Source organism: Myotis lucifugus, unplaced genomic scaffold, assembly GCF_000147115.1.
Source record: "Myotis lucifugus unplaced genomic scaffold, Myoluc2.0 scaffold_482, whole genome shotgun sequence".
Classification (NCBI taxonomy): domain Eukaryota; kingdom Metazoa; phylum Chordata; class Mammalia; order Chiroptera; family Vespertilionidae; genus Myotis; species Myotis lucifugus.
Genome location: NW_005871530.1, coordinates 632,383 through 654,358, shown reverse-complemented (window position 1 = coordinate 654,358; position 21,976 = coordinate 632,383). Strand labels below are relative to the sequence as shown.

Below are 21,976 nucleotides of genomic sequence, written 5' to 3'. Positions count from 1 at the left end.
ACGGCCCCGGTGAGGTTGAACTGCCCCGGTGTGGTAGGGATTGGCCCCGGTGAGGTTGAAACGGCCCCCGTGAGGTAGGGACGGCCCCGGTGAGGTTGAAACTGCCCCGGTGTGGTAGGGACGGCCCCGGTGAGGTTGAAACGGCCCCTGTGAGGTAGGGACGGCCCCGGTGAGGTTGAAACGGCCCCGGTGAGGTCAGGACGACCCTGGTGAGGCTGTAACGGCCCTGGTGAGGCTCAGACGGCCCTGGTGAGGTTGAGACTACTCCAGTGAGGTTGGGACAGACAAAGGGGATCAGTATAGACTGATGAACAGGAGTAGATACAGAGGCAGAGCAACATTGAACAGACTGTCAAACTACAGTGGGAAGCCTTGGGAGGGTTTGGGGGGGGATTAAGAGATCAACTGAAGGACTTATATGCATGCATATAAGATTAACCAATGGACACAAGACACGGGGCGGGGGGTAGGGGCCGGGGGAATGTCAAGGGGGGGGGGGGAAAGGAGACATATGTAATACTCTTTGTAATAATTTAAGAAATAAAAATTATTTTAAAAAAATAAATAAATAAATAAATATAGCAGAGTTGCCTCAACAGGTGTGCCTCAGTGGATAGAGAGTCAGCCTGCGGACTGAAGGGTCCCAGGTTCGATTCCGGTCAAGGGCATGTACCTTGGTTTCGGGCACATCCCCAATAGGGGGTGTGCAGGAGGCAGCTGATTGATGTTTCTCTCTCATCGATGTTTCAAACCCTCTATCTCTATCCCTCTCCCTTCCTCTCTGTAAAAAATCAATAAAATATATTTTAAAAAATAAATTTAAAAAAATAATAAAAATAGCAGAATTGACTGAGAACAAGGGACCATGTAAAAATAGCAGAGAATTTCAAACAGCAGTTTTACAAAATAGAGATGACTATGCTTCAGTTTAGATCCCAGGCCCTTGTGTATCTAGGTTCTGCTGCCTCCTTCCAGCTGACATTGCCTCAGGCCTGCCTGGGCCAGGGCTCCCCATCACTGACATGGTTCCTCCTCCCATGGACTGTGGGCTGTTCTTGCAAGACCCTTTCCAAGTTCTCTGTAGTACTTGGTTTTCTTTTGTGTTGGCTATGATGTGCTGAGTTGTTCTGGGCTAGTGCTGGGTACTCATGGTTCTGTCCTTCCCTTAGTTCCTGTATATCAGGGGTCCTCAAACTTGTTAAACAGGGGGCTAGTTCACTGTCCCTCAGACCGTTGGAGGGCCACACTATAGTTTAAAAAAAAACTATGAACAAATTCCTATGCACACTGCACATATCTTATTTTGAAGTAAAAAAAACAAAATGGGAACAAATACAATATTTGTATTTGCATGTGGCCTGCGGGCCGTAGTTTGAGGACCCCTGCTGTATATGGTGCCATGCATGTGCTCACTGAAGGAGTTGGGTTGGGTTAGAAAGAGGTGGTTCATAGAATGTACATGAATCCAGGCTCAGCAAAATGTTAGGAGTGGCACCTGGAGGAGGGTGTGATGCCAGTGCTGTGTTCAACTCATACCAGACACCTATTCTATTGGATTACTGGTTTTTTGTTGTTGTTGTTTTTTAAAAAAATATATTTTATTGATTTTTTACAGAGAGGAAGGGAGAGAGATAGAGAGTTAGAAACATCGATGAGAGAGAAACATCGATCAGCCGCCTCCTGCACACCTCCTACTGGGGATGTGCCCGCAACCAAGGTACATGCCCTTGACCGGAATCGAACCTGGGACCCTTAAGTCCACAGGCCGAGGCTCTATCCACTGAGCCAAACCGGTTAGGGCTGGATTACTGTTTTGCTCCCATGCTTGGGGCCATACTTCACTTCTGTCTGTCCTTCCCCTTTCTGGACTCTTTGCTGATTTCTCAGCTCTATCACTTGTCGCTTCTACTCTCACCTCCAGCCTCACATCTCTGCACTGTGTGTCTCGCCTGGTTTCCTCTCTACTCCATCTCTGACTCGTTGGGCCTCTATGCATTGTGTCCTGAGGTGTGTGCATATTTCTAAAAGTCCCTGAATACCAGCTGCCCTGTTACAGTTGTATTTTCTTGCACCTTAACACACCCGTCTGCACAGCTTTCGTGTGTCACCAGTAGCGAAGTTCTCTTGGGAAGTCGTTGTTGAAGTGAATTATGGACCTGTGTGTGCTCTCTGTGTACACTGCATGGTTGTGTCCTTCACCACGTGAGGCCTCCCCCAGTCTGTGCTCTTCATAGCCCAGTACTGCAGAGCAGCCCCATCCTCAACCTGGGCCAATTCCCCGGTCCTGCACACAATGCCAAGGACTTGTTCCTGGGTTTGTCGGACACACACGTGTGTGGACTGCCCCTTCCCACCAGAGTCAACATGCACTTAACCAGCACTTTTCGTTTCCAGGTTGCTGGCATGGAGCCCAGAACGAGGAGGCCCCGTCTGAGCTCAGCAGTTCTTTACAAGGAGTCTCACAGGTCAGGACCTGCAAGGCAGGTGTGTCTCCCCCGGAGGCCCATCCTTGTGAGCTGTGTGGTGTGGACGTGAGAGACATTTTGCACTTCACTGGGCACCGTGGGCAGACACTGTACAGGACGGGGGCCTGTGAGGAACAGTTGGATGTTAGCGCGGAACTTGAGCATCAGAAGCAGCCCACGGGAGAGATGTGCTTCAGAGGCCGCATGGACAGAGCCTCCTTTGGAAAGGACTGCAGATTCTGTGTGTCCGGTCAGCCCGATTCCTGTGAGGCGGTTGTGAGGGACTTCCTGGCCAGCTCAAGATTCCTCCAGCATCAGGCCACACACACCAGGGAGAAGTCAAACCGGGGAACTGAGTGCGGAACACCCTCTCATAAGGAAAGAACTCTGTCTGACCCAGAATACACTAAAGATTTTAATTGCAAACGCAAGCTTGTTCAGCACCAGAGAGTCCTCTCTAAAGAAAGAGGCTACAAGTGCAGTGAATGTGGAAAATCTTACAGCAAAAGCTATAGTCTGAATGACCATTGGAGAGTTCACACTGGGGAAAAGCCTTATGAGTGCGGGGAATGTGGGAAGTCCTTTAGGCAAAGCTCTAGCCTCATTCAACACCGGAGAGTTCACACCGGAGCGCGGCCTCACAAGTGTGAGTTATGTGGAAAATTATTTAGCAACAAGTCCAACCTCATTAAACATCGAAGAATCCACACTGGAGAAAGGCCTTATGAGTGCAGTGAATGTGGGAAGTCCTTTAGCGAAAGCTCTGCACTCCTTCAACACCGGAGTGTTCACACAGGGGAGAGGCCTTATGAGTGCAGTGAATGTGGGAAGTTCTTTACCTACCACTCCAGTCTCATAAAACACCAGAGGGTTCACTCTGGGTCCAGGCCCTATGCCTGCAGTGAATGTGGAAAGTCCTTTACTCAAAAGTCCAGCCTCATTGAACACCGCAGAGTCCATAGTGGGGAAAGGCCATATAAATGCAGCGAATGCGGGAAATGTTTTAGCCAAAGCTCTGTGCTTCTTGAGCATCAGAGAATTCACACTGGAGAAAGGCCTTATGAGTGCAGTGAATGTGGGAAATTCTTTACTTACAGCTCCAGTCTCTTAAAACACCAGAGAGTTCACTCTGGTTCAAGGCCTTATGAGTGTAGTGAGTGTGGAAAGTCCTTTACTCAAAATTCTAGTCTCATCAAACACAGGAGAATTCACACGGGAGAAAGGCCTTATGAGTGTAGCCAATGTGGAAAATCTTTTAGCCATAGCTCAAGCCTCATTAAACACCGAAGAGTTCACACTGGATAAGGGACTTGTGAGTATTAGAATGTGGGAAACTGTTATTTTTATAAAAACATATTTTTGATTACAGAGAGGAAGGGAGAGGGAGGGAGGGAGAGAGAGAGAAACCTCAATGATGACAGAGAATCATTGATTGGCTGCCTCATGCATGCTCCCTACTGGGGATTGAGGCTGCAACCTGGGCATGTACCCTTGAATGAAATCGAACCCGAGAGCCTTAAGTCTGCAGGCTGATGCTCTATCCACTGAGCCAAACCGGCTAGGGCAGAATGTGGGAATTATTTACCCTTAACTCCCAGTCTTAGAACACCATGTCCCATTGGATGAAGGGCTAATGATTGTGGTAAATGTAGGAAATCATTACCAAAGTCTAGCCTCATTACATCCAGAAAATTCACAGTAGGGGCAGACCTTATAAGTGCAGTGAATGTGAGAAGGCCTTCAGTTGAAGAACACCTTATTGGATACCACAGATTTAAAGTGGGAGAACTGCCTTAATTGGGCAGATATATACTATTTGTTCAGTGCACCAACACTGGAGTAGACCCTACATGAAGGTGCCATTTCCTGTGTTGAGCCTCATACATCTGAACATCTATATAAATTCCATGTATGCAGCAACTGCATTGCACTTTTCTTAAAAAATATATTTCTGTTGATTTCAGAGAGGAAGGGAAAGGCAGAGAGAGAGATAGAAACATGAGTGATGAGAGAGTATCATAGATCTGCTGCCTCCTACAAACCCTAAGGGGAATTAAGCCGTCAACCTGGCACGTGCCCTTGACCGGAATCGAACCCAGGACCTCTCAGTCTACAGGCCGATGCTCTATCCACGAAGCCAAACCAGCTAGGGCACATTGCACTTTTTTAAAAAATATATATTTTTATTGATTTTTGACAGAGGAAGGGAGAGGGATAGAGAGTTAGAAACATCGGATGAGAGAGAAACATCAATCAACTGCCTCCTGCGCACCCCCTACTGGGGATGTGCCAGCAATCAAGGTACATGCCCTTGACTGGAATTGAACCTGGGACCCTTCAGTCTGCAGGCCGATGCTCTATCCACTGACCCATACCGGTTAGGGCTGCATTGCACTTTTTAACTTGTCCAGGGTCATAGCCAGACTTGTGTCACTGGCAATTCTGGAGCAGAACCTATTTGAACTCTACCTCCTGGTGGAAGTCTACAGTGTGCAACATTTATCTATTCTAGAACATTCAGGGATGTAAGCCCCTAGTTGGGGGGCAATCCATGAGTTTGGTGAGCACTTTCTCTTCCCCTTATTTTTTCCTCTCTGTTGAGTTAGGTCATGGGCCTTTCCCAGTTTTGACCTAGAGGACTCTGCTGGGCATTTTAAAAGATGGACTACATTTTTCAGGGATTGTTGATCTCACATGACTCCTGTGAAGGCATTTTCCAACCTCCAACTCACCAACCCGGGAACTGTGCCTATCATTGCCCTTGTTTGTATGAAAATAAAGGTCTTATTGTTCAAGCCACTGTTCATCTTGGGGTTCTAGTCACTGTTTCGGGTGCTTTGAAATTAACTGGGATTGCTAGCATGAAGGTGTGAACAGCATTGATTGGGATCCCAAACCTTGTGTGCCTCAGGGTATAGTGTGATGGCAGAATATACATCTTCAGTGTGTTCTTTTTAAAATATATTTTATTGATTTTTTACAGAGAGGAAGGGAGAGGGATAGAGAGTTAGAAACATCGATGAGAGAGAAACATCAATCAGCTGCCTCCTGCACACTCCCCACGGGATGTGCCCGCAACCAAGGTACATGCCCTTGACCAGAACCGAACCTGGGACCCTTCAGTCCACAGGCCGACAGTCTATCCGCTGAGCCAAACCGTTAGGGCTACGTCTTCAGTTTGGGCCCAGTTTGCATTGCTGCTCATAGCCTTTAGGAAAGAGGGCGGAGCTTTGTGGTCCTAGGTTGTAGCTTGGAAGCCATGACTTGGGGGTTCTGAGTTCAACCTGAGAAGGGGGTCCTTGTGACAACCTTCATGCTTCTGAGAGCAACATGAACTTGTTCTGTTCACAGGGCCTCCTGTCTCATGCTCAGCACTGGTGAGGGACCGTCTGTCCCTGCAGGTCCTGCAGTGGAGCTGTGGGCCCTGAGGTCCTGACTTCTGTAGGTACCATCACTGGTTTTAAGATGACAGGGGCCATGAGAAGGATCATTGTTGCAGAAACACTGGATTCAGAGAGAATGGAGGAGACTGTCACAAGTGGTTAGCATGCTATTTTTATTTATTGGTTTATTTCATTTTATTTTCTAGAAGGCGCATCTTCAGAAAGGTCCGCAATGTTTAGTCCCAATGGCGGTGAAGGATGAGACCTGTGGCCTTTGTGGTCCAGTCAGTGTTCCTGTGATGCAAGTGGAGACAGCCTTCACTGTTCACTTTTTTTATTATTATTATTGATTTGAGAGAGAGGGAGAGAGAGCCATTGATGTGAGAGTGGCGTTGATTGGTTGCCTCCCACATGTGCCCAAACTGCAGACTGAACCCCGCAACCTGGATATGTGCCCTGACTGGGAGTTTAACCCACAGTCTTTTGGTGTGTGGGACAGTTCTCCAACCCACTGAGCCACACCGGTCAGGGCATTGCTCACATTTTTGCTGCCACAGAGGCATATGTCCCTCTCATTAGGTGAAGAGATATAGAATCAGTACAGTTGCCAAACCTGATTTTCTAAAAAATCCAGACTTAATTTGAACCTATTGTTACTTATTTTATTTTATTATTTAAAAAATATATATATTTTATTGATTTTTTGCAGAGAGGAAGGGAGAGAGATAGAGAGTTAGAAACATCAATGAGAGAGAAACATTGATCAGCTGCCTCCTGCACATCTACTGGGAATGTGCCCACAACCAAGGTACATGCCCTTGACCGGAATCAAACCCGGGACCTTTCAGTCCGCAGGATGACGCTCTATCCACTGAGCCAAGAGTGCCTGCCCTCTGGTGGTCAATACACATCATAGCGACCGGTCGTTCTGCCGTTCAGTGATTTGCATATTAGCCGTTATTATATAGGATACGTTTTTACTGATATCAGAGAGAAGGGAGAGGGAGAGTTAGAAATATCAATGATGAGATAGAATCATTGATTGGCTGCCTCCTGTATGCCCCCTACTGGGGATCAATCCTGCAACCCAAACCCAATTTTGTGCCCTTGACCAAAATCGGACCTGGGACCCTTTCGTTTGCACAGACTGACGCTCTATCCACTGGGTCAAACCAGGTAGGGCTTGAACCTATATTTAAAGTTTTAATAAGGTATAAATAACATGCAATAATCTGAACATATTTAAGTTTTGACATTCATGTAAACCCATGAAAGCATCTATATATAAAAAACCCTAAGCAACCAGATGACCGGCTGGTAGCTATGACGCCCAATGACCACCAGGGGGCAGACGCTCATACAGGAGCTGCCCCCTGGTGGTCAGTGTGCTCCCACAGCAGTAGCGCCACGCCGCTCAGCTGACCATTGGGCGCCAGAAGCCGGGCTCATGGCTGGCAAGTGCAGCTTTGGCGCTACCAGCAGCCTGCAGGGATCGGCCCGAAACCGCCAGTACAAGAACTCCTGAGGGGCCCCGATTGTGATAGTGTGCAGGCCAGGCTGAGGAACCCCACCGGTGCACAAATCTGTGCACTGGGCCTCTAGTTAAATGTATTATGAAGTGGCCTTCCTTATCTCTTATGGCCTTCACTTTGAGGTCTATTTTGTCCGATATAAGTATTGCTACCCGAGCTTTCTTTTCCTTTCCATTTGCCTGGTTAAATGTAATAAACCTTTCCATCACCCTCGTATTTACCCTGTGTCTTTTAATCACTGTGGCCTCCAGGCAGCCATAGAGTTGCTTTTCATTATAATAGATTGGTTTGCATTTTCTAGCATTTCATATGGTTGAAGTCATAAAGTATTTAGTCTTTTCCTTGGGTGCCCTCATATGACGCATTTATTCTGAGATTCATCAGGGTTGCTTATCTGAGTAGTTGATTGTTTTTATGTTGTTCAGAAGCATGCTACAGTGATGTATCACTATTCATCTACTTGTAGATGTTTCCATTGTTTATAATTTTGGCCATTGAAAAAATTGGACTTAGTTCATATTGATATGTTCCCTTTCTTGTGTTAATACCTTGAAGTGCATTACCTGAGTCAGAGTGTAAGTGAATGTACAACTTTGAGAAACACCAAGCTGCCATCTGTAATGACTGTTCCTTCATTGCTCACCTATTTAAAAAAAAAAAAAATTTCTTGCCCTAACCGGTTTGGCTCAATGGATAGAGCATCAGCTTGCAGACTGAAGGGTCCCAGGTTCGATTCCGGTCATGCCCTTGAGCACATACCCAGTGCGGGGTGTGCAGGAGGCAGCTGATAGATGTTTCTCTCTCATCGATGTTTCTAACTCTATCCCTCTCCCTTCCTCTCTGTAAAAAATCAATAAAATATATTTTAAAATTATATATATATATTGATTTTAGGGAGGAAGGGGGAAGGAGAGAGGGATAGAAACATCAATGATGAGAGAATCATTGATGGGCTGCCTCCTGCACGCCCCCCACTGGGGATCGAACCCATAACCCAGGCATGTGCCCTTGAGCCAGAATTGAACCTGGGACCCTTTAGTCCGCAGGCCGATGCTCTATCCACTGAGTCAAGCCGGCCAGGGCTCACTTATTTATTTCAATTGATTTTAGAGCGGAAGGAAGAGAGAAACGTCAATGTGAGAGTGAAACATCAATTGGTTGCCTCCCACAGGTGCCCCAATCAGAGATCCAACTCGCAACCTGGGTATGTATTATTCCTCTTGTATTCCTACCAGCAGTGTATGTGGGTTCCAGTTCTCTGGTGTACTTACTAATAATGCATAGGGCTAGTCTTTTTAAGATTTTGACCCTTTTAGTAAATGTGTTGCAGGCTCTTGCTCTTTTTTTTAAAAATATGTTTTTATTGATTTTATCTTCAGAGAGAAAAAGGGAGGGAGAGAGAAACATTGATGAGAGAGAAGCATAGATCTGCTGATTCATGCAAGGCCCCTACTGGGGATGAAGCCCACAACCCAGGCATGTACCATGACAGGGAATCCAACTGGTGGCCTCTTGGTGCCTGGGACAATGCCCAGTCTGCTGAGTCACACTGGACCTGCTTTTGCCTTTTCCTAATATATTGTGATGTTGAGCATAGCCGATGTCCAACAAATATGGCAGGATGGTGAGTTTGTTAAATATGGTGAAAGAAATCAACAAGCAACCTGGCCAGAGCGTCCATGATATACATTTGATGAGGGGTTAACGGAAACATAGAAGGAACTCATACAACTTAACATTATGAAAACCTGAAAAGACATTTCTCCTAAGAGGACCTACAGGCGGCCAGTAGACATACGAATAGAATCAACAGAGGAACTTAAAACTACAATGAGAACCTGTCAGAATGACTATCCTCAATAGATCAACAAACATGGAACAAGTATTGATGAGGATGTGGAGTGGGGAAAATGGAACTCACGTGCACTGGTGCATACAGTGGAAAAACAGTGTGGAGGTTCCTCAAAGGTTAAAAGTGGGGGGCAGTGGAGGTGATACAGGGTATGGGGGTGGTAAATGGTAATGGAAAAACTAATTAAAACTAAAACCAACAAGATATGAAAGGAATTTAAGTGTCCGTTGGTAACTGATAGACAAATAAATAAAGGTGATGTGGGTGTAATATAATATTACTCAGCTATAGAAAAAATGAAATCTTACCCAAAGATAAGTCAAAATCAGAAAGACAAAAGCTGTATGAGTTCACTTATGTGGAATCTAAAGAACAAAACAAACAGAAGCAAACTCCTAGATGCAGAAAAGATTTTAAATATATATATATATATATATTATTGACTTTTTTACAGAGAGGAAAGGAGAGGGATAGAGAGCTAGAAACATCGATGTGAGAGAAACATCGATCAGCTGCCTCCTGCACACCCCCCACTGGGGAGGTGCCTGCAACCAAGGTCCATGCCCTTGACTGGAACCGAACCTGGGACCCCCTCAGTCCGCAGGCCGACGCTCTGTCCACTGAGCCAAACCAGTCAGGGCCAGAAAACATTTTTATATTGCCAGATGGGATTGGGTGAAAAAGAGGAAGAGGTTAAGCTACAAATTGGCAGTTACGAAAACAGTCCTGGGGATGTATAAGCATGTGAAATACAGCATCGGGAAATACAGTCAGTGGTACTGATATAAGTACGTATGGTGTCACCAGGTACCAGACTTTATTGTGGTGATTATTGTTAGGTATTTAAATGTTCACTACTGTCATTGTGAGAGAATTTAAATATGCATATGTATTTCCACTTATTTTATTCATGTATATTTTGTGTGAGATTGGCTCCTGACACCATGGTGCCAGTCTTTTGTTAACCAGGTGGATAATCAGCCTCTCCTTTTTTCCCCCCAATAATTCTTTATTGTTGAAAGTATTACATATGTCCCCTGGAGAAAAGTGGTATGGATGTAGTGATTGTGGGAAATGCTTTAGTACAAATATAAACTCATTGAACACTGGAGAATTCTCCCTGGAGAAAAGCATTCGGAGTGCGTTAAAGTGTAAGAGGTAACACAGCAAGAGTCCGCACGGAGGACTGAGGCCCATACCCAGAGAGAATTTCAGGAGTTGCTCCCTGTCTGAGAAATATGTCAGGTTCCTGACGGAATTGAATATGTCTCATAATATTGTGTAAGAAATACTAAATGGATAAAAAAGGTTCTATGGATCAGACACTGTCACGGAGGACACAAGCAGCAGCCAAGTTCTTTGTGGACACCTGAGGCACGGTCAACTCCTTGTCCTCAGCATATGAGGGTGGCCTAAATTCTATCAAGTCCTGGCCCAGACTGAAGGTACAGAAACTTACAACATTTAGTAATGTTTACGACTCCATTTGAGTTGGCAGAAATGGTGTACACATTCCAGCTACTAGTGAGAGTTGATGCATTTTGTGTCTTAATGACAATGAGAGGACCCTGCTTCACACAAGGTCCCTCTTGTGTTCACAACCACCCCTGGCCCCCGCATCCTGAGGTAGGGTTCTTCCCTCCGCCCACTCGTATATACAGTCCTTGGGGATAACTAAAATAATAGGCCTCAGAGAGCATGCTGAGCTTCATAGAATCTAAAACAATATCCAATATGGAAGTCAGCAGTTGCACAACACTGCCCACAGACCTGCCAACCTGCCCTGAATCCTACAGTTGTTGCAGCCATGACCAGGGGCCCTTGGCATAAGGAGAAGGTGCTCTAACAAACTGACTTATCAAAAAAAAAAATGTACTGACTTTTTACAAAGAGGAAGGGAGAGGAATAGAGAGTTAGAATCATCTATGAGAGAGGATGTGCCCTCAACCAGGGTACATGCCCTTGACCAGAATCAAACCTGGGACCCTTCAGTCCGCAGCCGACGCTCTATCCACTGAGCAACACCGGTTAGGGCCAAACTGACTTATTAAGGCAGAGTATAGGCCACACCTTTATTTATTATGATTATTATTTTTTAATGTATTTTATTGATTTTTTTACAGAGAGGAAGGGAGAGGGATAGAGAGTTAGAAACATTGATGAGAGAGAAACATCGACCAGCTGCCTCCTGCACACTCCCCACTGGGGATGTGCCTGCAACCAAGGCACATGCCCTTGACTGGAATCGAACCTGGGACACTTGAGTCCACAGGCTGACGCTCTATCCACTGAGCCAAACCAGTCAGGGCTATTTATTATTTTTTTTAAAAAATATGTTTAATTGATTTTTTCACAGAGAGGAAGGGAGAGGGATAGAGAGCCAGAAACATCTATCAGCTGCCCCCTGCATGCCCCCCACTGGGGATGTGCCCACAACCAAGGTACATGCCCTTGACTGGAATCGAACCTGGGACCCTTCAGTCCGCAGGCCGACGCTCTATCCACTGAGCCAAACCACTTAGTGCTGAGTCATCCCTTTAATCTCCCATATCAGTGACTACAACAGCAGCTCACAGGTTCCTTTGGGGAAACTACATTACCCAGAGGGCAACGCGTCCAACCATGGCGTGTTGAGCCAATGAAAGCCCAGGAAACCGAGCGTTTCAATGTTGCGCTTGAGGTTAGGGCGGGACTTCCGGGGCCCTCAGTTGGGCCAGTTCGGCGGGTTCAATGAATGAGAGCGCCGGGGTCGGACTGAGAAGGCGCCGGAGGGTCGGCCAGCGGGTCCCAAGCTGGTAGAACCGCCCCGGTCCCGGTTCGGGGGCCTCGGAGCCTCCCCACCCGCTGAGTCCGATGACGGAGGCCGCGCCCAGGCGCCCGGCTGAGGTGAGCGTGTCCCCGGGGCCGCCCCGCAGCCCAGAGGCGGGCGCCCGTCTCTCTGCGGCCCAGGCCCCGCGTCAGGACCGCGTGGAGCTCAGGGGTGACCCCGGGTGTGAGGGGCTGAGGGCCGCCGAGGACAGCCGCAGGGGCCGCCGAAAGCCGGGGAGAATTCCGGGAAAACCCGGTCCCTGAATTTGTGCCTAAAGCAACGGAAGATGCGGCGGAGGCGGGTCCGGGGGGGAGTTTCACTTTCCTGCTCCGGGGGCCGGCCGCCGGGGGTGGTTGGTGAACAAAGAGGGGCCTTGAAGCCCCGAGGCGGGCGGGCATCACCCCCCGGGCGGGCCAGGGCCCTGAGCAGCCGGAGCCCCTGGGTCCTGGGGTGGGTGCCCGGCCCTCAGCCCTTTAGTTCCCACCGGTCCTTGCGGGTGCAGAGAAGCTGAGGGTACGGGGCTATGGGGCTACTGTCAGGCCTCACTCTCTGGTGGCCTCTGAGGTCGTGGGATCCTCACCGTCGGCCCCTCTTCCCGCCCTGGGACCTGAAGACACTCAGCCCAGAGTCCTGAGGCCACGGCTGGGGCTTTATGACGTGGACCCTGGTTCTGGCAACGAGTGGAGTGAGAGGTGGGGGGTCCTCCCAGCCCTAGTTCCTATGTGTGGGGTCTGAGAGGTGGGGCTGGGCTGGTTTGGGGACCCGCGGGTATCCTTTCGTTCTTGTGGGAGCTAAGACGAGTGGGACAGGAGTGAGGACTAGACCAGCTTTGTGACAAGTTGGGTGTCTGTCTGGGACATTGGCAGCCCTGGAGGCATTGGCAGCCCTGGAGGCAGGGGATCTGACCCAGGTCTCCTTAGGCTCCTGTGGCTGCAGCATGGAGAGCGGTTTGGTGGGAGGGAGGTGGGCGGACGACCAGGGAGGGGCTGCTGCCATAGTCTGGGTGAGTGTGACGCTAACTGGACCAGGAGGGTGGCCGCAGAGGTAGGAGAAGCATCTGGATTCTAGATCACTATTTTACGTGTGGGCACCTGGATTTTTAAAAATTATTTTATGAATTGACTAGAGGCCCGGTGCGAGAAATTCGTGCACTCGGGGGTCCCTCAGCCCTGCCTGCGCCCTCTCACAGTCCCCGCAGGGCGCGGGCCTAAGCCAGCAGTCGGACATCCTTAGTTCTGCCACAGAAGCTGGAGAGGCTCCCGCTCAGGGCTGTGAGCCCAGCTTCTGGCTGAGCAGTGCTTCCCCTGTGGGAGCGCACTGACCACCAGGGGGCAGCTTTTGCATTGAGCGTCTGCCCCCTGGTGGTCAGTGTGCATTATAGTGATTGATCATTCCACTGCTTGGTCAATTTGCATATTAGCCTTTGATTATATAGGATTTCAGAGAGAGAGGAAGGGTGGGGAGACATTGACTTATTATTCTACTTATGCATTCACTGGTTGATTTTTATACGTGCCTTGACATGGGATTGAACCTGCAACCTTGGTTTATTGTGACGATGCTCCAGCCAACTAAGCAACCCAGCCAGGGCACAACCTGGAATTTCTAATTTGAAGGGAGAGAGAGAGAAAGAGAGAGAGAGAGAGAGAGAGGTAAGAGTCACGTTTAACATGTCGGTATGGTTTTAGCAGCTGTAGGAATGGAAGTACCATCAACTGTGAGGAAATCAGTAGTATGAAGAGTAACTTTCTTTAGGAGATACCAGAGTTTTATGTTTGGCCTGTTAAGGGCATGAGATGAGGAGGAGTTCAGGATGGTGTCTGGAGAGAACAATGGAGAAACCCCTTAGAATTACCTGAAAAGAGGGGTTGTTGTGGTCTCGTGTGCCAGGTTCAGAGCTTACATGCCATTTATCTGCCCACCTGCCCGATGCTGTTGAGGGCTGATGTGCTGGCCAATAGGACCTTGATGGGACAGTGGGCATCGGTGCCACTGGGCCATGAAAATGCACTGGCATGGGGAAGGGAGAAGATTTTAAAAAACAAATTAAGACAATTAATATGCAGATGGTAGTGTTAAAGGGATGGCCTCAGGACCCTGGGGTTAGTTTAGGGCAGTGGTTTGCAAACTCATTAGTTAACAGAGCCAAATATCAACAGTACAACAATTGAAATTTCTTTTGAGAGCCAAATTTTTAAAACTTAAACTATATAGGTAGTTAGGGTACTCCTAAGGCTTAGGAAGAGCCACATTCAAGGAGCCAAAGAGCCGCATGTGGCTCGCGAGCCTCAGTTTGCCGACCACGGGTTTAGGGTCATATGGGTGAAAATTAATGTCATGTTTGTTTCGTGGAGGGACAATCTGGGCGCCCACAATGGTATTGCCCCAGAATTCCAGTGTCAAATCATTCACAATCGTCCCCAAAACAAACTTTCCTTTCCAGTCTTTGTTTGTGACACTCACCATGTTAACAAGATGCAATGTGGCCCACATGCCAGACCCAGAGCTCATGTAACATTTATCCACCCATCTGCCTGATGTTGTTTTGGGAAGACACAGTGTCATTCAGAATACAAGAAGAGCCCTAACTGGTTTGGCTCATTGGATAGAGCGTCGGCCTGTGGACTCAGGGGTCCCAGGTTCGATTCCGGTCAAGGGCATGTACCTTGGTTGCGGGCACATCCCCAGTGGGGAGTGGACAGGAGGCAGCTGATTGATGTTTCTCTCTCATCAATGATTCTAACTCTCTATCCCTCTCCCTTCCTCTGTGTAAACAATCAATAAAACTTATTTAAGAAAAAAAAAAAAAAAAAATATATATATATATATATATATATATATATATATATGGAGACTCTGATGGCACCAAGCCCTGGAATATTTTCTGAGGTGGGGAGTGGAGTGAGCAGATGGATGTGGAGGTTGAGGGGATGAAAAACTTGGAATCCTAGGAAGGAACTGATCATGGGCTGTACTGTCCCCATTATGACAGGAGATGAACTTTGAGGACGTGGCCATCGCCTTCTCCCAGGAAGAGTGGGGGCTCCTTGATGCGGCTCAGAGACTTCTGTACTGCGAGGAGATGCTGGAAGTGTTTGCACTTGTAGCCTCCGTGGGTAAGACGTTTACATCTCTTTAGGTGTCCTGAGGCGATGTCTGTCCTTACCTGTTTTCTCCAAAATAGCGTTGTCTCCCCCACAGGCAGATCATGGGCCCTGCTAAATTCTCAGTTTCCTTTCATATGTGCTGTGTCTGCCGGTGCTGGGCTGTGTGGAGTGCCCTGAGCAAATGAGGCCTTGAGCACCCCTTACACCTGTTGCCTCAAAAATTGCCCTAGCTGGTTTGCTCAGTGGGTAGAGCGTTGGCCTGTGGACTGAAGGGTCCCGGGTTCGATTTCAGTCAAGGGCACATGACCAGGTTGCATTCCCCAGTAGGCAGTGTACAGGAGGCAGCTGCTTCGATTAATTGTTCTCTGTAATCATTGATGTTTCTATCTCTCTCTCCCTCTCCCTTCCTCTCTGAAATCAATAAAAAAAAAAAGTTGTAGTGAAGTGTCTTTGAGTCAGGAGTCTTGCAGACAGCTTAACAGGTCCCACTTTGCTTACCGTCTCCATGGCAACATGACCAAGTCCAGGTCCATGGCCTCCAGTTCTTCCCTCTTCCTCTAGCTGAAGGTTCTATTTGATGGCCTGTGCCAGGTCATGGTCATTACTTACATGAACCTTGGGCTATTCTTGTAAGGTCCTTCTTCCATTGTTGTTTTTAATATTTTCTTCCCTGAATATTATATGCCGAATTGCTCCGGTCCTGTGCCGGCTCTTCACCTCTGTTGTCTTTCATTAAGACTTGCATCATTTAAGTTCTGAATACAGTGGGGCCTTGACTTACGAGTTTAATTCGTTCTGTGATGGAGCTCGTAGCTCAAATTACTCATATGTCAAATCACTGTGAGGTTCACTGCGCCAACTAGCGGTGGGGTATCTGAAGCTGGCTCGTAACCCGAATTTTAGCTCGAAACTCAAAGCAAAAAATGGGCCGAGAGTATCTCGAAAAACTCCTTAGTCGGGACACTCGTAAGTCTAGGCCCCACTGTAGTTGTAAAAGGTGCAACTACTCCGAGAATAGAAGCTGCAGGGTGAGTAACATGGCTTTTTTTCACATGGCAGACATGGCAACATGGTCTCAGAGGAGGCCTGGCCGTGATGATTGGTGACTATGGGAGGGCATGACCTAAGGGCTGTCTTCACATCAGACCAGGAACCTACACTGTGTCATGTCGTGTTTTGGTGCAAGTGCCACTGGCCACACCTCATTTCTACCTGTTCATTTTCACGTTTGACACTTTGCTGACTTGTCTAGAACTTTTCTAGAATTTTATCTAGAGCTTTTCAGTTTCTGCCAACCTTCCCCTTTGTGGCTTCCGTGCATCACCTGTTTTTTCTGTGCTGCTCCCTCAGCAGTAACTGCTCCCTCCGACAATGACCTGCGCCTGCGTTACAATGTGTGTGTGCATCCTTGAGTGGTATTTGAGCCCCAGCTGCACACGTACTGAATTTGACTGGGAAAAGGCTATGACCAACCTCTGCCCAGCTGGCTCATGTCAGCGGCAGACAGGCCCTTCTGAACGCGATTAGCAGAACCAAGGTTTGGAGATCCTGCTTCTGTTCCACGTGCTTGCATGCAACCCCTGTGTCCTTTCCCCAGGGAGGTCTCCCCTGCTTTGTGATCTTCTGAGGCCCAGGACTGCACAGCACCTTATTCGACCAGCCTCTAGGTCTTGTGTTTTCAGACAATCCCATTCACCAGTGTATTGAAAGTGACACGTTTTTGTAATGGGACTTCCCCCTCCCAGTAAAGTCAACGTTCATTTCCTCATCGTTGCTCTGTTTTCAGGTTGTTGCCATAAAACGGATGACGAGGAGGCCTGTTCTGAGCAGAGTGTGTCTGTAGAAGGAGAGTCACAGGTCAGGGCGTCTGAGACAGCTCCAGCCGCTGAGAAAACACATGCCTGTGAGCGTTGTGTCTTGGTCTTGAAAGATATTCTGCACCTGACTGAGGGCCAAGCAGCCTACCTTGAGCAGCGAGCCTTCTTCAGTGACACATACGTGAGAGGATTCTGTCTCCCTGCACACGTTCACCAGCAGCAGAGGGAAGCCCGGGGAGAGAAGGCCGGGAAAGGGCTCAGGGCCTCGTTTAGGACCTGGTCCACCTCCGTATCCATGGCGCCTTTCCCCTGTAGGGAGGTTGGGAAGGACCTTCCAGCCATTTCAGGCGGTTGCCAGCATCAGGCTTCTCCTCACAGTGCAGAGCCACCCAGTGGCGGTGAGAGTGGGCTGGGCGCTCTCAGTGGGAAAAGTCATCACGAGTCGGGTGGATGTGAAAAAGCCGCCCGCCACAGCCAGAAACTTGTTCGGCGTCAAAGTGTCTGCTCTGGAGAAGGGCTTGGTGACTGCAGCAAATGTGGGACAGATGTTAGACAAACGTCAAGCCTCATTCAACATAGGAGAGTTCACACTCAAGAATGGCCTCGTGAGTGTAGTGATTGTGGGAAGTCCTTCAGCCAAACCTCTGGACTCATTCAACACCACCGAATTCACACTGGAGAGAAGCCCTATGGGTGTAGTGACGGTGGGAAGTCCTTTAGCCGAAGGTCTTTACTTAAACACCAGAGAGTTCACCTTGGAGAAAAGCCATTTGAGTGTAGTTATTGTGGAAAGTCCTTCAGACACAGATCTAAACTCATTGACCACCACAGAGGTCACACTGGTGAAAGGCCTTATGAGTGTAGTAAGTGTGGGAAATCTTTTAGGCGCAAAGATCACCTCCTTAAGCACGAGAGATTTCACACCGGAGAAAAGCCTTATAAGTGCAGCGAATGTGGGAAAAGCTTTAGACGAAACTATAACCTCCGTCAACATAGGAAAGTTCACACTGGAGAAAAGCTATATGAGTGTCGTGACTGTGGGAAGTCTTTCATCCAGAACTCGAGCCTCACTGAACACCAGAGGTGTCACACTGGAGAAAAGCCATATGAGTGCAGTGTGTGTGGGAAATGCTTTGGACACCGCTGGAGTCTTATTCAACACCGTCAAGTTCATTCAGGAAAAAATCCTTTTGAGTGTAGTGAATGTGGGAAGTCTTTTAACCGCAAATCCCAACTTATCAGACACAAGACTGTTCACACTGGAGAAAAGCCATATGCATGTTGTGTCCGTGGAGATTCTTTTAGCCTAAGTTCTGCCCTCATTCAGCACCAGAAAGTTCACACTGGAGAAAAGCCATATGAGTGTAGTGATTGTGGAAAGTCCTTCACTTGTAGCTCTAAGCTCATTGAACACCACAGAGGTCACACGGGTGAAAGGCCTTACGAGTGCAGGAAATGTGGGCAATCTTTTAGGCGCAAAGATTACCTCCTGAACCATGAGAGAGTTCACTCTGGAGAAAAGCCTTACGAATGCAGTGAATGTGGGAAAACCTTTGGAAGAAAGTATAACCTCTTCCAACATAGGAAAGTTCACACAGGAGAAAAGCCGTATGGCTGTAGTGACTGCGGGAAGTCATTCAGCCTAAAAGGTAGCCTCACTGAACACCAGAGGTGTCACACTGGAGAAAAGCCATATGAGTGCAGTGTGTGCGGGAAATGCTTTAGACAGCGCAGCAGTCTTAGTCAACACCTTCGTGTTCATTCTGGAAAAAATCCTTTGGAGTGTAGTGAATGTGGGAAATCTTTTAACCTGAAATCTCAACTTATTAGACACAAGCGTGTTCACACTTTAGAAAAATTGTAGGAGTGTAGTGAATATGGAAAATCCTTAAGCCAAAATTCTGCCCTCATTCAACAACAGAGACTATACAGTGGAGAAAAGCCACTACATATGAGTGTAGTTATTGTGGGAAGTCCTTAAACCAAAGATCTGCACTCAACAGGTCACACTGGAGAAAAGCTGAATTAGTGTAGTGATTGTTGGAAGGCTCTCAGAGCTCTAAGCTAAGTGAACCCCACAGTGGCTACACTGGAGAAAGGCCTTATGAATGTAGTGAATCCAAAGTTTTTTAGACAAAGTTCTAGTCTTTTCCAACACCACAGAGTTCACAGTAGATAAAAGCCTTATGAGTGAAGTGAATGGGGGAACCATTTTGGACAATTTTTTTTGGTTAATCCTCACCCAAGGATATTTATTCCATTGGTTTTCAGAGAGGGTGGAAGGCGAGAAGGGAGGGAGAGAGAGAGAAACATCAGTGTGAAAGGGAAACATTGACTGGTTGCCTCCTGCACATACTCCCACTGGATTGGTGGTGGGGATGAAACCCACAGCTCTTTAATACGCAGATTGATGATCTAATCACTGAGCAACACTGTAAGAGACTGGACAATTTTCTAAATTATGGTTTTACAAAGGAAGTAGAAAGACACATTGATTTATTGTCCACTTGTTAATGCATTCATTATTTGACCCCTTTATGTGCCCAGATTGAAGATCAAAATCACAACTTTGGTGTATCAAAATAACGTTTTTATCAACTGAACGATGCAGTCAGGGCTGGACAAATCTTTTTTTTTTCTTTTAATCCTCACCTAAGCATATTTTTCCATTAAAATAAAAATTTAAAGAAAAAAAATATATGTGATTGATTTCAGAGAGGCAGAAACATCAATAATGAGAGAGAATCACTGATTGGCTGTGTCCTGCATGCCCCACACGGAATTGAGCCCATAACCCAGGCATGTGCCCTGACTTGGAATCAAACTGTGACTTCCTGGTTCATAGGTCAACGATCAACCACTGAGCCAGGCTCCATTGATTTTTTCAGAGTATGTGGAAGGGAGGGGTAGAGACTGAGAAACATCCATGTGAGATGTATCCATCAATTGGCTTCCTCCTCCATGTGCCCTAACCAGGGCCTGCAACTGAGATATGTGCCCTTCACCGGAAATGAACCTGACACCCTCCAGTCCACGGGCTGGACAAATCTTTACCCTCATTTGATACAGGAAAGCTTACTCTGGAGAAATGCCTTATCAGCACAGTGACTGTGGGCAGATTCTTTAAGACAAAGTTCCAACCTTATTCAACAGCAGAGAGTTTGTTCTGGAGAAAGGCATTATGTATGTGGTGGATGAGGGAAATCCTTTAGCCCTTCCTCTAGCCCAGTGGTTCTCAACCTTCCTAATGCCGCGACCCTTTAATACAGTTCCTCGTGTTGTGGTGACCCCCAATTTCATTGTTACAAATTGAACATAATTAAAGCATAGTGATTAATCACAAAAACAATATGGAATTATATATGTGTTCTCCGATGGTCTTAGGCGACCCCTGTGAAAGGGTCGTTTGACTCCCAAAGGGGTCGCGACCCACAGGTTGAGAACCGCTGGTCTAGGATTAGCATCGCTGTTCTGTTATCTGCACCCATAGCAATGCTTTCCTTCCACTGATGCAGTTGTTCCCCTTCCCTTTCTCATGAATGCCCATTGCTTCTACCTCCCAATGGGAACACTATTTTGGCTTCTGCCTGAATCAGTGCTTCCCAAGTAGCTATTATTGATCTCAAATAAATGCTTGTACCTGCCTTTGAAAGGCCTGACCAGAATCGAACCCGCAACCTTTTGGCATAGAGAGAGAGTTGCTCCAACTAACTGAGCCACCAGCCAAAGGCCAAAAGGCCACTAGTTTTGGAGATTAACAAGAAGAAGCACTCCAGTTAGTCACTTGCTTCAGAGAACCCCAACCTCCTGCCTCCTCCTCCCACTCCACAGCCCTGTCTGGAGACAATCCTCTTACCCCTGACCCAACTGAATCTCACAAAACTGCCTTAAAGCTCCCCTCTACACATCGTTAAAAAACAAGGAAATCGGCCCTGCCGCAGTGGCTCAGTGGTTGAGCCTCAACCTATGAACCAGGAGGTCAAGGTTTGATTCTGGGTCAGGGCACAGGCCCGGGTTGCGGGCTGGATCCCAGTGTGGGGCGCGCAGGAGGCAGCCAGTCAATGATTCTCTCATCATTGATGTTTCTATCTCCCTCTCCCTCTCTTTTCCTCTCCAAAATCAATTTAAGAAGTATATAAAAAACTCACTTTCTACCCTGGCCAGTTTGGCTTGGTGTATAGAGCGTCGGCCTGCGGACTGAAGGGTCCCAGGTTTGATTCTGGTCAAGGGCATATGCCCGGGTTGTGGGCTCGATCCCCCAGTGGGGGGCCTGCAGGAGGCAGCCAATCGATGATTCTCTCTCATCATTGATGTTTCTATCTCTCCCTCTTCCTTCCTCTCTGAAATCAATAAAAATATTTTTTAAAAAACCTCACTTTCTAAAATAGTGGCCTCCTGCCCTAACCGGTGTTGCTCAGTGGATAGAGCATCGGCCTGTGGACTGAAGGGTTCCGGGTTCGATTCCGATCAAGGGCATGACCTTGGTTTCGGGCACATCCCCAGTAGGGAGTGTGCAGGAGGCAGCTGATAGATGTTTCTCTCTCATCGATGTTTCTAACTCTCTATCCCTCTCCCTTCCTCTCTGTAAAAAATCAATAAAATATATTTTTTAAAAAATAATAAAATAGTGGCCTCCTAACCAAAAACCAAACCGGAGCGGACTCTGGTATTTCATGTGGCACGGTTGTGTCCTGTAGCTTTGGGGACTATCTCAGGGAATATATCTCGAAATATTTCTTCCATCCCTGGAGCTCACTCCTCAAAGATCTGGGCCTCCAGGCTCCATTTCCCAAGGCTCCCATGGGTACCGGGGCGCCAGCTCCAGGCTGCAGCCCTGCGCGGACTACATTACCCAGAGGCCTCCGCGCCGCGCGCTGGGGGCGCGGAACATGCCTGGGCGGGCGGACTACATTACCCAGAGGCCTTCGCGCCGCATGCTGGGAGTGCGGGACGTGCCTGGGCGAGCGGACTGCATTACCCAGAGGCCTCCGCGCCGTGCGCTGGCGGCGCG

At 47.8% G+C, this 21,976-nt stretch overlaps 3 protein-coding genes across 4 annotated transcripts in view; all 3 read left to right on the top strand.

Annotated features, from left to right (window-relative positions):
- LOC106694482 (zinc finger protein 154-like) overlaps positions 1–4,409 on the top strand; it is a 9,327-nt gene extending 4,918 nt beyond the window's left edge. The window contains exon 3 of the mRNA XM_014445774.2: positions 2,395–4,409. Within this exon, the coding sequence (XP_014301260.1) occupies positions 2,395–3,770 (1,376 nt within the window). The 3' untranslated portion in view covers positions 3,771–4,409. The remainder of the gene's footprint in view (positions 1–2,394) is intronic.
- LOC102429351 (zinc finger protein 134-like) overlaps positions 1–21,976 on the top strand; it is a 37,290-nt gene that overhangs the window by 3,871 nt on the left and 11,443 nt on the right. Inside the window, exon 1 of one of the 2 annotated variants that reach the window (XM_006103378.3) lies at positions 16,437–16,685. The exons of the other annotated variant lie outside the window; for it this stretch is intronic. The gene's annotated coding sequence lies outside the window, so the exon portion shown is untranslated. Of the gene's footprint in view, positions 1–16,436; positions 16,686–21,976 lie in introns of those variants that run through there. 2 annotated transcript variants of the gene reach the window in all.
- Positions 14,963–19,661, top strand: LOC102429646 (zinc finger protein 260-like). The gene is made up of 2 exons (XM_023744663.1): positions 14,963–15,157; positions 16,935–19,661. The coding sequence occupies exons 1-2, from the start codon at positions 15,037–15,039 to the stop codon at positions 18,827–18,829; spliced, it is 2,016 nt and encodes a 671-aa protein (XP_023600431.1). The 5' UTR covers positions 14,963–15,036; the 3' UTR covers positions 18,830–19,661.

Coding starts and splice junctions, on each gene's coding strand:
- LOC102429646 (XM_023744663.1), top strand. CDS start 15,037: ATGAACTTTGAGGACGTGGCCATCGCCTTCTCCCAGGAAGAGTGGGGG. Junction 15,158..16,934: donor TGCACTTGTAGCCTCCGTGG/GTAAGACGTTTA, acceptor CTCTGTTTTCAG/GTTGTTGCCATAAAACGGAT.